Here is a 15,678-nt window from a genome sequence, read left to right as displayed (position 1 = left end):
TGCATAAATCACCAAATAATCAGGAACTATGCTAAGGTTACTTCATTTTCAGAATATATTGCAAACCTATTTACATGAGACAAGATCTACCACCCGTTGTCTAACCACATGTATCTAGTTATGCAAGGAGGGCTGTTGGTAGGCCATTATTGAACCTGTAGGTAAGATCATTGTTTTCTTCTTTGTGGAAGAATGAGTTCTTTGTCTTGCTCTTCCAACTGTATTGTCAACTTCTGTCTATTTCTTCAGTAAACAGCCCCTTCTTATCTGACCCTTCATACATTCTAATCCTTTTCCCAAATTGGTGGAAAAAGTAAGTTCCGCTCAGTAATACGAGATCTTAAAATTGACTTTACATTCATTACAATTCCAAAGATATCCCCCACCTCTTAGAAATTGTTTAATCATTTTGGTATTCTCTATAAAGGAGATCCTTTTATTGATTTTAGATTTTTGGTTTGCATCAACACGCATTGAACTTGAACTAGGGGCTATTCTTGCAAATTGATTTTTCTATTATAAGAAATTGCACAATGTCGAATTGGAAAATAAACAAATGCAACCATACAAGTTCAAAACAAAGATCAAAAAACCATTCTAACAAATAGGCTAACTCTTCCTTTTTCTTTTAAATTTTTTTTAAAACCTTGAAAAAATTCATCTAAATAATAAAGGAAATTGCTATAAGGCTAGAGAATAGGGTTAAATGTTAACTTAGGTGCTGAAATCTCCTTTGTGCAAGCTATCTTGCATTCCTTGATCAATCCCTATCAAAAGCAAGCTACCCTTCAAAATGCCAAAATGAGATAAGAGAGAATAGAGAGCAAAAGGAAGTCGAAAATGATTTTTTGTAGGGGAAAATGGCTTCATATGCTCTGTTTTAGGGTTTCTTGTGAAAGTTAAAATAAATGTCTTTTGTTAAGTTTGAGCACTTTTTTTTGACTAAGGCCGGAGGTACCTTGTTGGTATTTCCCAGTACACCTGAGTGAATTTTAGGGTGCACCGCACTCACGGTAGGTGTGATGTTGGTATGCAGGTGTGCATTAACAGTGTTCCCAAGGTGAACCCGGTCTTGGGGCAGGGATCCCTTTCAACTACCTCGTAACTAAGACATTGATATGAGAAACACAATGATACAAAACTAAAACCTCCATACATTAATACAATAATATAGTAGTCAAAGTAAATTCTGTAGGTATAAACAATAGTACAAAATCAATCCTATATCTATTGCATTCCAAAAAAAATAGGAAAATAACTTCTCGCTTTGAAGGACAACATATTTAAGGTTTGAAAGATTACCCTTGAAAGATTTCATTGAGTTTTTCTTTTTGGTTCTGTTAATTACTACTTTTTTAAAAAATCACTCTTCTTGTCGTGATGGCTACTCATCTGTGGGATAGTTGAGGGACATCATTGACACCCCTAGCCATCCCTAGACATTTCTGGGTCTCTGAGTGATGTTTCTAGAATTTACCCAGAATAGCAGGAGAAATTGAGGATGGCCACAAGTTTTATCTGATGTTTCTCAATATCCCTCAAACATTATGAGTACAGTGATGACTGAGAGGCCTGCAGGAATGCATTCCTGGGTAAACATAGTTAGCACTCTTTGCTTCAAGCTTTTTCATACACATATAGGTCATGTGATTCAATCTTTCTTTGAAAATTTCACCTAGTTACTGTTATTCACTTATTATTGCTCTTGGTGTGATTAGTCATTTACTCTTGTCGAGAACCAGCTGGTTCCTTTCCCTTCTTGTCTTGGTTATCAAGACATGTACATTTTATCTCTCCAGCTATAGAGGTTAAGTTATCTTGTATGTTAAAGAAAGGTTCTTTTTGATGCATCCTACTTTCTTTTAGGATTGTCTAGCCAAGTTCCTAGTCCTTGTCATTCTCTTAGGGAAATTGCCCTGGATATGGTGATCAATGATGAAGTTGTTGGTCCCGCAATGGACTTGATACAAATAACAGCTAGTCTCAGTCTCTTGATTTGGTCCCTATCAATTCGATTTGTATAGTTTGATAGAGGGATCTCTTTCATATGTATATTTTTCTCAGTTACCAGGTTCTGCTGTTTAGGCCTAGGTCCTGGTACTGGTACAGTTTTGGTACTAGTTCTTCCTGGGTACTTCCTAGGTTCTTTGTGGATCCTTCTGTGAAGGACCTAGAGCCCAGGATCTACCCCAAGGCGGTAGGTCAGTTATGTATGTATTTCTGATTTGTTCGTTAGCATGTTCTTTCTATCAGCTTTAAATACTCTCTTGCAACAGCTTGGTAATATTATTCAATCTAAAATTGTTTTTATGCAATGCCCTTAGTTTATGACAGTAGTGAACAGCAACCTACTTCGATTCATTTGAAGGTCAGGTTTGACTTTATTTTATTTGTAGATCTAAGGACATGATTGTTGATAGATTTGTAAAAGCCAGCCAATAGTTATGTTTGTTGATCATGGTCAGATTGATGTCAATTGCTAATGCATTTAATTTGAAACTATATCAGTGATACAATTATTTTATTTATAACTTTGTTGGCCATTATTGATTTATGAGTACCACTTTTCTTTTACATTTGTAACTTTGATGTTCTAGCATACATGCATGCATATATATACAGACGAACCCGAACCCACAAGGGAGAAAAAATTGCCGTACCCACGTACCTGAACCCCGTAACCGTACCCGAACCAGAACCCGTATCGGCAACTTAGATATTTTTCTTTTTGACATCTTGTACTTCAAGAATATAGCTTTATTCTTGTGACTTGTCTAGGGTTTACCTGTTTTGAGTTGATCCTATCTAGTTAGGGACTACCATTGTTTGTAGTTTTTTTTTTTATCACACGTGGCTTGCATTTTTGAGTCTAAATTGATCTTATTTTCTCTACTGTAGAAATTCATTTTTCCCTTGAAGTTGTGATAGATCTAATTATTAATCTGTTTCTTGTGAATCCTTGAAAGATGTTTTCACTTCGTTGCTTCTTTCATCTGTTGAACAATCTATACAAGTGAAGTGAGGAAGTATAATGTTGCTTTTGCCATAAATAGACTTCAACCCAAAAAGCTACTTAGTCGAACCTATTTTGCTGAGGCATTATTATTATTCCACAGTTCTGGTAAGAGATATAGCTTTTCAACCCAAGCAGCAGTCTATTGTATGTGTACATCCTTACAAATATGAAGTTGGTATTTGGAAATGTGAAAAGACTTCAACTCTGGACTATAGTGATCATTCCAATTTCCAAATGAATAATTTTCCCTTTCATAGATTTGAATCCCTTTTAGTATCTGGCTCTTTGTATAGCTAGTTATTTGCATGCCTTTCTACCAAAGTCTCATTTATTTTGTGTCCTGTTTTTTTAACTCCTTTTATCCTTTTCGTTAAGATCTGCAAGGGACAATTTCTTAACGTGTGCAGCATTTTCTTTCCAGCGAGCTTTCACACTTTTCAATCTGAATTTCTATTTCTTTCTAGGAATCTTTGTCTCAATTTCTTTCCAATGTTGATTGCAAGTCATAATGTCTCTTCTTTAATATTAGGTTCATTAATTTGGAAGGAAAAGGTTAACTATCTGAAAATAACCAAAAAAACAATGAGCAAAGGCCTGCGTAGATGGTAAAGGACTCATTGGTAATGATTGATAACTTTTTTGTAAAACTTAAATCATCTTTCTATTGTTTGCCTTACCATAAGCTGGAGATATCTCCCTGTCACGGGATTATAACTTGGCACTTCTTTCCAAGTGATATGACTGTATGCCATGTGGGAGCCTACTTACTGACCTCTTAGAAGCCCATCTTTCAGAGCATTATTACCGTGCCATAAATGGTTTGAATTAGTTACTAGTTTCTTTCCTATTTTCAAATGCTAGTGTAGGTACAGATTGCAATAGGCATTACCTGAACTCAAAATCGTAATCGGCATAACAATATGACATCTTTAAGTACTAACTAGTATGTTCGCAACATTGTTTTGCCATTTGAAGAAATTGTAAGAAGGCAGAACTTGATGGAAATTATTATGCCAGATACTTAAGTTGCATTATCATCATTTTATTAATCTCATATTTTTCTCGAGTCTTGTACAGGTCTTACTGGCGAGATTTTGACACAGCTTTATTCATTCTTAATCATTTGTACCGTGAAATACCACCAGAACCTCCGGAAGGAAGTTGTACCAATGGAGCAGATGGTATGTTATGTAAAGATCAAGGTAGGTCTACATTGTTTGACTCCCTGGATGATGAAGTAGCTTTTACATTTTCTAATAAGAGGACAATAAAAGCGTTATCGTCCTTTCGTGAACAATTGTGAAGCTCATTCAAAAGCATAGATTGTTGTTATTGCATGCTAAACCACAACAACAGATGGTTTAGTATTCTTGTAAAGATGGGATGCAATTTCTTCCCTGTGTAATATATATGATCTAAAAGTTTATATGCTTCTCATTGCAAACATCTAATCTGTAAGCTATTTTGTACTTTTATTCATGCGACAGGTATTGTTTTATGTGTGATCATGGATAAATGAAATTGTACATTTCCGTGCAGAGAAATTATTGGATTTTGAGCATTGAAGGGCATCATTAAAACATATTGTTGGACTAGTCAATTTGTTCAGTTTTCTGAATAGGCATAGTTTGCGAATTGGTTGTTTGAGAATTTGTGGAGCTTAGAGATAATTCTCTCCTTATATTTATTCATTTTTCCACATACATCCTTTGAAAGAGGATTGTAAAGATAAATGTATGTGTATATATGGCTTAGGGCAGTTGGACATTTGGAATCATATATCAACCTTATGAGCATTTACTGTTTTTTGCAAAGAAACTGTCATGGCTTATAAGTTTTGACATGTAAAGAAATATAGAACTCAATTTGTGGGACAGAGTGGGGAGTATTTGCATTATCTGTATTTATCTACTAGTAGTCACAGCCTTGTCAGGTACCCAGATCCTGGGATAAGTCAACTAGAAACCAATTCTAAGAGAAAAAATTAGTTTTATCCAGGAGTACATGTATTTTCTGCTTGTGATGCTGCTTTCAGGCTTCTTGGCTTAACATACCTCTTTCAGGCTATTCTTTTGTAAATTCTTCTTCTTTTATCTATGCATTTCTTTAAAATAAATCCTGGGATAAGGGGTTTGGCATAGGATAGGGGGATTTTCCTGAATTTACAATTCGTATTTTCAATCTAATCATTGAATCATAGATGCCATTGGCAGAGGATTTCAGCAATAGTTTATGCTATAGAGGAAGTGCACCGTGGGTTCAAGTCAACAAATGACTAGTCATTTATTTGGTCCATGCATACTTCTAAGCCGAAAGTCCTAGATATTAGAATCCATTATCTGTGGCCCTAATCTCTTATCTTTTATTATTATTATTATTGATAAAGAATTTGCTTCTACATGAAATTTATTAAATGTAATGCACCTTTGCAACACTAAAATATTACATCGCTGATAAAAAAAGGTGTTGGGATTGAAATTGATGTACATTCTTTCACATTAAATACAAGAGTCTTCTCAAAATAAATACTTCGATCTATTTAATTAGTTGAAAGTAAAGTAGGTTTCTACACAGTAAGTTATATGTGTAACATGAATTTGCCAAAAGCCTTAGAATAAATGTAATATCTGAAAGGCTCAGAAATTTAGTATATATTATGTTATAAGTTTTATCATTTAAATCCAACCAAAATAATCTGGTTGTTGTTTAGACTTAGAGAGTACTCAATATGTCCAAAATTTTCAGTTAAAATGTCATGTTCCCTCACTAGAATGACTAGTAGCTTTCTAAAGGTTTGCGCCTATTATTGCAGTTCTCATAGGAGAATGAGATGGGTAGGGCAATAGAGCCATTGTAGAGACTTGTGGGGACCATTTGGACCTTTGGGACTTGTTTTATTATTTAATAAAGAAATAATTAAATATTTTCTAGAATGACTAGTAGCTTTCTGAAGGTTTGCCTATTATTGCAGTTCTCATAGGAGAATGAGATGGGCAGGGCAATAGAGCCATTGTAGAGACTTGTGGGGACTGTTTGGATCTTTGGGACTTGTTTTATTATTTAATAAAGAAATAATTAAATATTTTCTAAACAGGAATTAAATAATTTAATATAAATGAAAGCTGAATAATTTAATATAAATGAATAATATATCCACTTTATTAAAAAATTGTACTAAGTGACTAATTTCATTTTAATAAATAAACTAGTATTCACTTCATTAAATAATTAAATAATTAGCCTTGACGACTGACTCTTTTATGTAAAGAAATAAATAAAGGCTTTTCATTTTAATAAATAAACTAGTATTCACTTCATTAAATAATTAAATAATTAGCCTTGACGACTGACTCTTTTATGTAAAGAAATAAATAAAGGCTTTATTGGCTTTTGATACATTGAAAAATAAATGGGGAGAGTGCACGTTGTTGGGATTAGGGCATCAAACTATAGTGAGAAATTAATCTTCTGTGATGAGTAGAGCTTGTATGCATTTGAGGGGAGACTGGTGTTTTGGCGGCAAGCTGCTATTTGACTGATAAAGGAAGAGTCGCCATGGAGGGGAGGTCATTCAAAGATTAAGATGTTTGAAGAAAAAAATTGTAGGCAACCCTACAAAGAGTATTTTGCAGTGATTCTAGGGGCTTGGAAACAAAATCTCCCAAGTTTAGTGAGCAGGACGCAGCCGCAGCTCACTGGTTGATGCTCCATCCATTGAGAGGAGGAATCCTCAAACATTGTTTCCTGTAGTAAGGCATTTTTACTCGAGACGACACTTAGTGTAGAAATTAAAAGATCATAAAGTCATATTTGGAAGAACAGGAGAGAGAGATGCTGCCTGGACTGTTTTAGCTGGGTCGTATGCTAACCATATTCCTCCGTCAATTAGATTTACAGTTGGGCAATATATTGAGGTAATCTATCTATGAATGATAAAAATTTTGGTTGTCTAACTTCAAACCCCTATCCAAAATTCACCAACATAAAGCGGCAGGTTCTATTGCAATGATATATTAATCTCGAAGTGAACATACATGATTCCTTTGCCCGGTACGACTTCTTGAAAGCTATTCTTGGCAATAAATATAGTTATTTGTAGAATTTACTATGTATAGTTTGAATTGAAAATTTGGTTTTAGAGTATTAGATATTGTTCTTGCACATCATACCATCTTAAAATTTTAAAAATCTGAGAAACTCCAAAATGACTCAAAAAATCAAATAACATCAAAAAAAGAACATATCTTGAATTGTTGTTAAAGACTATTTTGATAAACGAACGTCAACAGTTGCTTCAAATATTGAGCAAACATCTTTTAGTTGTATTAGAGCATGATTTTGCTAGCTTGTGAGATTGGCACCATTGTTTATGGATTTGGTAGAGTGTAGATTTATATGTATTATGATCATAAGGGAGTGCAATTGGATTTGGGTATAAGAAATATTGCAATCATGGATGATCTTTAGAGCCAACAAAGCAATAGACAAGGTCAACAAGAGGGTTAACAATAGGAATAAGAGAGTGAATTAATGAGGACCCATTACTACCCAATCAAGGATATCTTAGGACTTGGATAGATTAGAAGACATATTAGACTAGATGGTGTTGGGACATTGTAGAGGTCAACATGGTAAGCATGATAGTGGTAGATCATGATTAATGGTTAACAGTTGGAGCATTGGGAAATCCAGCTTAGCAGATGACAATGCCTTGGGTTCTTCTAGATTGGAAAGGACCCACACTCATACCATAAACTGGCCACTATTACCCATTTCCCTCCTCGTAAGCAACAAATTTAGGCAGGTGAGGTGGAGTGAGTTGCTTTCCACAAGACTATATTAGTAGCTATAAATGTAGGACTCTCCCCAGAAGGTCAAAGAGGCATATACATTGCCTCAGTATTGTGCCTAATGTCCTGACAATATGAGATTCAGAGGTGATAGAGGTCCTAAGCCCTAGTAGAAAAAGAATGTAAAGCAAGCTACTGAGAAGCTCACCTTGGCCTCTTTTGATGACAGTGAGAGTATTACTGCATGAGTATGGGTGCATAAGTGGATATTTAGCCTATCACTTAGACATATCCGAAACAGAGGCCATCTAGTTTGCAGTTGCTTACAATTGTTGGCACCACTCAAGATTATTGGATTATTCACTGCTATGTAGACTTCACTGAGTGATTCATCACCAAGTCTTATGGGAAGGATGTAGAGCTCTACTACAAGGAGTTACACTGATTAGACATATCAAACATGTAGAGGCTTATATTCACGAGTTTCAGAGCATGATAGTTATGGTTCCTCATATTTCACTTAAGCAAGTTTTGATACTTTCCATAGAGGGATTTCAAGAGAGACTTAAGGGTTTGGTCTATGTGTTCCATCCTAAGACCCTTAATGAGGCTATTGACACCACCCTACATCTTTACACATCACTATTCCCATCTTCATTTCATGAGGATTAGAAGCCAATTAGGAGCTCTAAACCCTTTTGTAAGGGTTTTATTTAGTGCAAGGGCACAACACCTCCACCTCCCAAACTAAATGAAGGGTTGCAATGTGATTTGAGGAGGAAGTTATACTTTACTTGTAAGGATTTGTGAGAGCCATGACAAATTCCTTGAGAAAGAAAGTGCTCAACTTATTTAGTTCACATCTAATGTATTGTTGGCAATTTGGCTAAGAGGAAAATATGGAGATACTATGAGGTTGTCATTCGTGGCAATATATATGCTATATCTATTAAGTAGACTTTGGAGTTATGTTTTGGAGGAGATAACTCAAAATACTGTCAAGGTGTAACAAAGGCTATCATAGAGACACCTTTCTAAATGGTGAGCTTCATAGAGAGAAAATTGGAACATGCATAGATAACAGGAAGTAGTATAGACATTGAAGATCATATCCCCCAAGTGTACATGTCATAATGAGTTATAGGATAGAGTTATTGAAGTTTTACCAGTTATAGTCTTATACATGCAGAACATAACAAAGATGAGGAAATGGTAAATTGTGTTAAGGAATTATTTTTGTTTACTAATATAATTACTTAACTATTATGGGATGACATCCTAGATGTTAACTCTAACTTAGCATCATGTAATTTTATGTTTTTGGACACGTGTGGAGACTTGAAGGTCGACGAGACAAAATAGATTGGTATAAAGGAAAGATTTTTTGCATGCAAAGTTGTGTGATGACTATGTCATTGTAGTATGATATTTGTATGATGTGAACTTTTGTATTAGAGAAGAGAAAAGGGAGTATATGAAAAGTTGTGTGAAGAAAGTCACTAAGGACAAATCAAATATTGAAGATATCAGGAGTGTCAGGAAGGGTTTTTTTTATCTATACCTTTTGTCTACAAAATATATCATTGTATATGCATGTTTGAGTAGTGGGCTCAACTTACTACTTTTGTAATTGTAATACTAATTACTAACATAGTTGAGGCTTCTAACAAGGTCCAATCCTCTAACAAGGACATATACAATATACAGATGTAATGGACTCTTAATAGAGTCAATATCTTTTACAATATACTTTTGATTAGTGGATGAATTTGTGTGTACCATCTCCATTGGGGTTTTCCCTTGGCTAGGATTTCCCTAATGAATAAATATGGTTTTATGAGTTGCATTGTGTTGTTGTTATGTTACTTTTTAGTTTAATCTTATACAACCTTCAAAAAGCAAGATACATAACACATTTCATTTGTCATGCTTGAAGAAGGCATTGGGGAAGCATATTATACCTTCACTTGAGTTAGCTCTATTGTATGAGGAGGGAAAATTGATACTAGTTCAAGTGAGATACTGGATATGAGGGAGAGGAGGATGAAGAGAAGAGTTATCAAGGACTATCTAATTTGCTATAGGCATTTACCTATGGAGGATGCTACTTGGAGGGGTGAATCCTTACAACACCCAACATTTCAATTGCTCATGGGCAAGAAACTACTAGAAAAGAGAACATGTCCCCTCACTAGACTTCCTAGCAACTCTTTTAGAATGTTGGCCTATTATTGGAGTTTCCATAGGCTAAGGCCAACAAGATAGATAGGGCGTTCACAAAGTGATTGTAGAGGCTTGTGGGGACTTTTTGGAGCTTTTGGTCTTATTTTGTTATTTAATAAGGAAATAGATAAATATTTCCTAAATGGGAATTAGATAATTTAAATAAGTGAATAGTATATTAACTTTATTAAACAAGAGTTGTGGAGGATTTGGGGTCACTATCTTTTGTTCAAAATAAGAGTTAGATTTTTTCATGGCTAGAACATTATGTGTGAATGTTTGTTGTGCCATGTTATCATTTCTGAATTAATTCTTGTTACCCAAACAATAATTATATTAATTAATTGGAAAGAGAGAGATTAGTCCTCAGCTAAACCAAACTCTCTCTCTCCTCATACTTTTCTCTCTCCATGTACTCCAACTTGTAGAGAGAAGTTCGAGGTTTTGGGTTTGGATTTGAGTTTCACTCTCTCCTCAACATTTTCTCTCCCTATACTTTTCTCTCTCCATGTACCCAAACTTTTAGAGAGAAGTACGGGTTTGGGTTTGAGTTTTCTCTTTCAATTTTTCTCTCTCCACGTACCAAAATACTCTCTCTTTGTACTCCAACTTTTTAACCTAATCCTAATCCGAACTTACCAACTCAAAATCTACTTATTAAAACAACTTGCAGTTGGAAATAAAGTTCACAGGTCAGTTAGGATGAGTTTGAAGGTAACAACAACAAAGGCAAGGCCATAATTGTTGATGATGCCTATCATTGCATTTGAGATAGAGCTCTTATTTTGAGGATGGAAGTAGTGTGCTCAAAAGATTCCAAAAACTTGGAGTTTGATCCCAATGTGAAAGAAGTCATGTATCATATATGAAGTACCTATCTTCATAATCATACATGATATTCTCCAAACTCATGATCTGAAAATGATATTAGACATGCAGATGATGCGTAAAATAGAGGTGACCAGTTATGCGATAATCTGTGCAAAGGCACAACTATTTCTTCACTAGAGGAGCTCAGGAGATTGAGGAAGGAGACCACTGAGGGTTACAGGAGCAAATGGAGGGGTAGATTCCTCGATTCCTCCACCAACCATCGTAACAAGCCCTGGCTCACCACTTTATCTGCATTGTCTGCAATTTTTATCTTCATCTTGACATTAACTCAAGCTCTCTCCTCCATTAATGAAGTTGTTGCTTAATTCTATGAATAGGGACCTAAAGTCATGGGATAGGATTTCGCTATGGAAGAGTAAAAGCCTATAATAATACCATTAAGCGATATAGAAGGATTTCATATTGTGATAGAATTCATGAAAGGCGGAGCTTGGAATTCTAAGAGAAAAATGCTTTGGTATAAAGGAATGGAGGAAATCAAATAATAGTTCTGCAAGCACTTCTTCATCTATTCAGTAACCAAGCAAAAAGAGGCAAATTCACCAAAAGAGAAGGAACGTATATTTTTAAAAGATGCTTACAATCTGTTTGACAAAATGAGTAGCCCGAATGCTAACAAAAACACTCCCAAGCCGCTACACATTGAGGGATGGAGTTGAAAATGTGCAAGACACCTGAGCCATTTGACATAATATCTGCTTTTAGTGATTAGCGCAACCAAAATAAAGCGTTTGGACTATCATACTAGCAGCCTGTCTTCCTATAACTTGCAACATCCAAAAATGGAATAATATATGAAAGAAAACAAAGCATGTGAATTGTTCAACAATTTGATCTTCCATCTCAGCGTTCATTGAAGATCACAAGAATGATATTGATAGAGCATTTGACGTGGCTAATGAACTATCTGGCGAAATGTTGTGTACCTCAAGCAATTTCACCATAAAAATGGATTGGATAACTAATCTATGCTATAATAAAGCCTGTTTGTCATTGTATCAACTTTGGCTTTGTTCCAACTGATAACATTGAAACAAAGGAAGAAAAAATCATACACATGGTAGGAGAATTGTTTGATGAAATGCCTCTGTGCATATAAAATTTGGATCCTTCAAATGAAATAGAGAATTTGATAAAGTTTCGCAATTGCCTGAAGAAAATAGAACACAGAGTGTGATACAAAGCAAAGTGATTATTGATTTCACATTCGAGCCGGGATAGTACTTGATAAGTGATACTATGAGGTATAAATTTCAAGGTAAAGAGCCTCCTGCGATATTAAAAAGCACGCTTCCTGAAATATCAGACACAAAGATGGGACATATAGAAGTTGCAGACTTCTGGAAAATGATCAGCAGAGAAGATAAATCACCCCTGGCACATCGAACATTGGAAAGTGGTCTAGCCCATGTAGGAGGACACCCACTTGCAGTTCATGTGTGGAATTGGTTTTAGAATGTATCAAGGCATATGATCAGAATTCCAGGGGCATCAAGACTGCAGGAGGTAATGTCGTGGCAAGGCTAGATCCAGTATCTATATCCATCACGTTCAGATTACCAGTAAGAGAGGAATTCACAGAAATCTCTAAAGAAGGTGCCCAAGGATATTTCCATCAGAATAAGAAAACATGTCTCAATGTCATTGCCAGAAGTTGGCTTGATCAACCTAGACGAGGACAATCATAGCTGCCCAAAGTGCTACACAGGAATATCTTTAATGAAGACATTTTTGATATGATAATTCTTCTCAATAGAGTGGTGGGAAATCATACGGCTGAAGATTTTCAGGATTGGATGTTTTTGTATATTAGTATCATCACCACTGGAAAACAATTTATAGATTGGGGAGAAATGATTAGTGATGCCCTCCATCACCAGTTAACAAGATTCAATGCAGATCAAGGGTTTTACATGTCCTCGTATCTAATGTACGCAATTGCTAGTATGAAGTCATGGCTCGGTCTAAATCCTTATGGGGAGTATAGCTTAACCATGCAAATTTATAATTATTACCCCCAATTGCAATTAAAACATAGCAATGCACACTTTTGCAGCATGAATGATGTTTTTTTATGCTCACAGCCAGGGAGCTATAGGGAGATATAGGACTTCAAATTTCTCCCGAAGTAGCCAGTCTGATTAGTATTTATGGCAGCTTCTTCATACAGTACCCTCGATTCACTTACATTCGGATTGGAGGTTTTCAAGATTGTCCTCTCATGTTGCCTCGCTTCGTAGATGATAGGTTGGTACTTTTAGAAGTTTGTAGGCAAATTGGTCAGGTAAACAAAAAGTGTAGGAACAAAAGATCAATCCCTTTCCCAATTGGCATTGGACATTACAGTTGTCTATCTTCTTCGGATGCTCAAAATATCGAGAGATCCATGGTGAACATAACTTTACACTTTCTATGGTCGCTTTCCATTTGATGGCAGTCGGTATGTTAAAAATAACTTGGCACTTGGACTCGGCTATCTTCATTTCCCTACAATGGAAGATTATTGGGTGAACTATGAGAATGATTTCGAAGTAAGAAAAAGGGATTGGATGAGATTTACAGTACAACAAATTATTGATTACAAAATGGGATGGGTTGTGATAGGCATAATAGAGGACGAGTCAAACTTGATTGATCCTTACTTCTTTGAGCAGATACAATTATTAGAATTGCCACGTATTAATTTGTCTTTGCTAGAATTGAAAGACCTGAAGGAAAGGACTTTCTTTGTGATTCAACAAACTGAAACTTGGTTAAAGAATAAAGTCAAAGAAGTCACCGCTACTAAATCAACAGGAAGGAGCAATGTAAATAATAATAATATTTCTCAAGAAGGAACGCCAGTTTCAGCCATTCTGTCTTCTATCCCTACATCCTTGGGCTCTTTACATAGCACACAAGGGGGAGATGATGGTGAAGATCCAAATAAACGAGTTGATCTAGTTTTAGCGTGTGAACTCAATGCAGTCGCCAGGAAGAAGAGATCAAAACCCAAGGAGAAGACTTTAAAACCAATTCAACAAATGATAGATGAAGCTCCTGAGACGAATACTTTACCATGGATTGAATCATCTCATCTATAAATGATGGTAAAGTATTCATCTCATATGCCTTGATACATTCTAAAACCAATTCCACACATTGAACTGCAAGTGGGTGTCCTCCTACATGGGCTAGACCACTTTCCAATGTTCGATGTGCTAGGGGTGATTTATCTTCTCTACTCATCCTTTTCCAAAAGTCTGCAACTTCTATATGTCCCATCTTTGTGTCTGACATTTTAGGAAGCGTGCTTTTAATATTGCAGGAGGCTCTTTACCTTGAAATTTATACCTCATAGTATCACTTATCAAGTACTATCCTGGTTGGAATGTGAAGTCAATAATCACTTTGCTTTATATCACACTCCACGTTCTATTTTCTTCAGGTAATTGTGAAACTTTATCAAAATCTCTATTTCACTTGAAGGATCCAACTTTTATATGCACAGAGGCATTTCGTCAAACAATTCTCCTGCCATTTGTATGATTTTTGCTTCCTTTGTTTCAATGTTATTAGTTGGAACAAAGCCAGAGTTGATAGAATGACAAATAGGCTTTATTAGAGCATAGATTAGTTATCTAATCCATTTTTATGGTGAAATTGCTTGGGGTACACAACATTTTGCTAAATAGTTCATAAGCCACGTCAAATGCTCTATCAATACCATTCTTGTGATCTTCAATGAAAGCTTAGATGGAAGATCAAATTGTCGAACAATTCACATGCTTTGTTTTCTTTGATATATGACTTCCTTTTTGGATGCTGCGGGTTATAGGAAGATAGGCTACTAGTATGATAGTCCAAATGCTTTATTTTGGTTGTGCTAATCACTAAAAGCAGATATTATGTCAAATGGCTCAAGTGTCTTGCACATTTTCAACTCCATCCCTCAATGTGTAGCGGCTTGGGAGTGTTTTTGTTTGCATTCAGGCTACTCATTTTGTCAAATAGATTGTAGGCATCCTTTAAAAATATACGTTCCTTCTCTATTGGTGAATTTGCCTCTTTTTGCTTGGTTACTGAATAGATGAAGAAGTTCTTGTGGAACTATTATTTGATTTCCTCCATTCCTTTATACCAAGGCATTTTTCTCTTAGAATTCCAAGCTCCACCTTTCATGAATTCTGTCACAATATGAAATCCTTCTATATCGCTTGATGGTATTATTATAGGCTTCTACTCTTTCATAGCGAAATCCTATCCCATGAATTTAGTTCCCCATTCACAGAATTAAGCGACAACTTCATTGATGGAGGAGACATCTTGAGTTAATGTAAAGATGAAGATAAAAATTGCAGACAACACAGATAGAGTGGTGAGCCAGGGCTTGGTACGATGGCTGGTGGAGGAATCGAGGAATCTACCCCTCCATTTGCTCCTATAACCCTTAGCGGTCTCCTTCCTCAATCTCCTGAGCTCCTCTAGTGAAGAAATACTCGTGCCTTTGCACAGATTATCGCATAACTGGTCACCTCTATTTTACGCATCAGCTGCATGTCTAATATCTTTTTCAGATCATGAGTTTGGAGAATATCATGTATGATTATGAAGATAGGTACTTCATATATGATACGTGACTTCTTTCACATTCGGATCAAACTCCAAGTTTTTGGAATCTTCTGAGCACACCACTTCCATCCTTGAAATAAGAGCTCTGTCTCAAATGCAATGATAGGCATCATCAACAGTTACGGTCTTTCTTTTGTTGCTATT

General features: G+C 35.6%; 1 protein-coding gene across 3 annotated transcripts in view; it reads left to right on the top strand.

The window, feature by feature from the left end:
- Positions 1 to 4,892, top strand: part of SGR2 (shoot gravitropism 2 (SGR2)) — a 253,555-nt gene extending 248,663 nt beyond the window's left edge. The window contains exons 21-22 of one of the 3 annotated variants that reach the window (XM_089788115.1): positions 4,094 to 4,218; positions 4,556 to 4,892. In XM_089788115.1, coding sequence (XP_089644241.1) covers positions 4,094 to 4,218; positions 4,556 to 4,581 — 151 coding nt within the window. In that variant the 3' untranslated portion in view covers positions 4,582 to 4,892. Of the gene's footprint in view, positions 1 to 4,093; positions 4,454 to 4,503 lie in introns of those variants that run through there. The other 2 variants (XM_089788114.1, XM_089788113.1) reach the window with 2 other exon arrangements.
- The last annotated feature ends 10,786 nt before the right edge of the window (positions 4,893 to 15,678 follow it).

The sequence above is a fragment of the Cupressus sempervirens genome, chromosome 6 (genome assembly GCF_028749045.1).
Source record: "Cupressus sempervirens isolate cs-2001-9-10 chromosome 6, ASM2874904v1, whole genome shotgun sequence".
Classification (NCBI taxonomy): Eukaryota; Viridiplantae; Streptophyta; class Pinopsida; order Cupressales; family Cupressaceae; genus Cupressus; species Cupressus sempervirens.
This window is presented reverse-complemented; position numbering and strand designations above follow the sequence as displayed.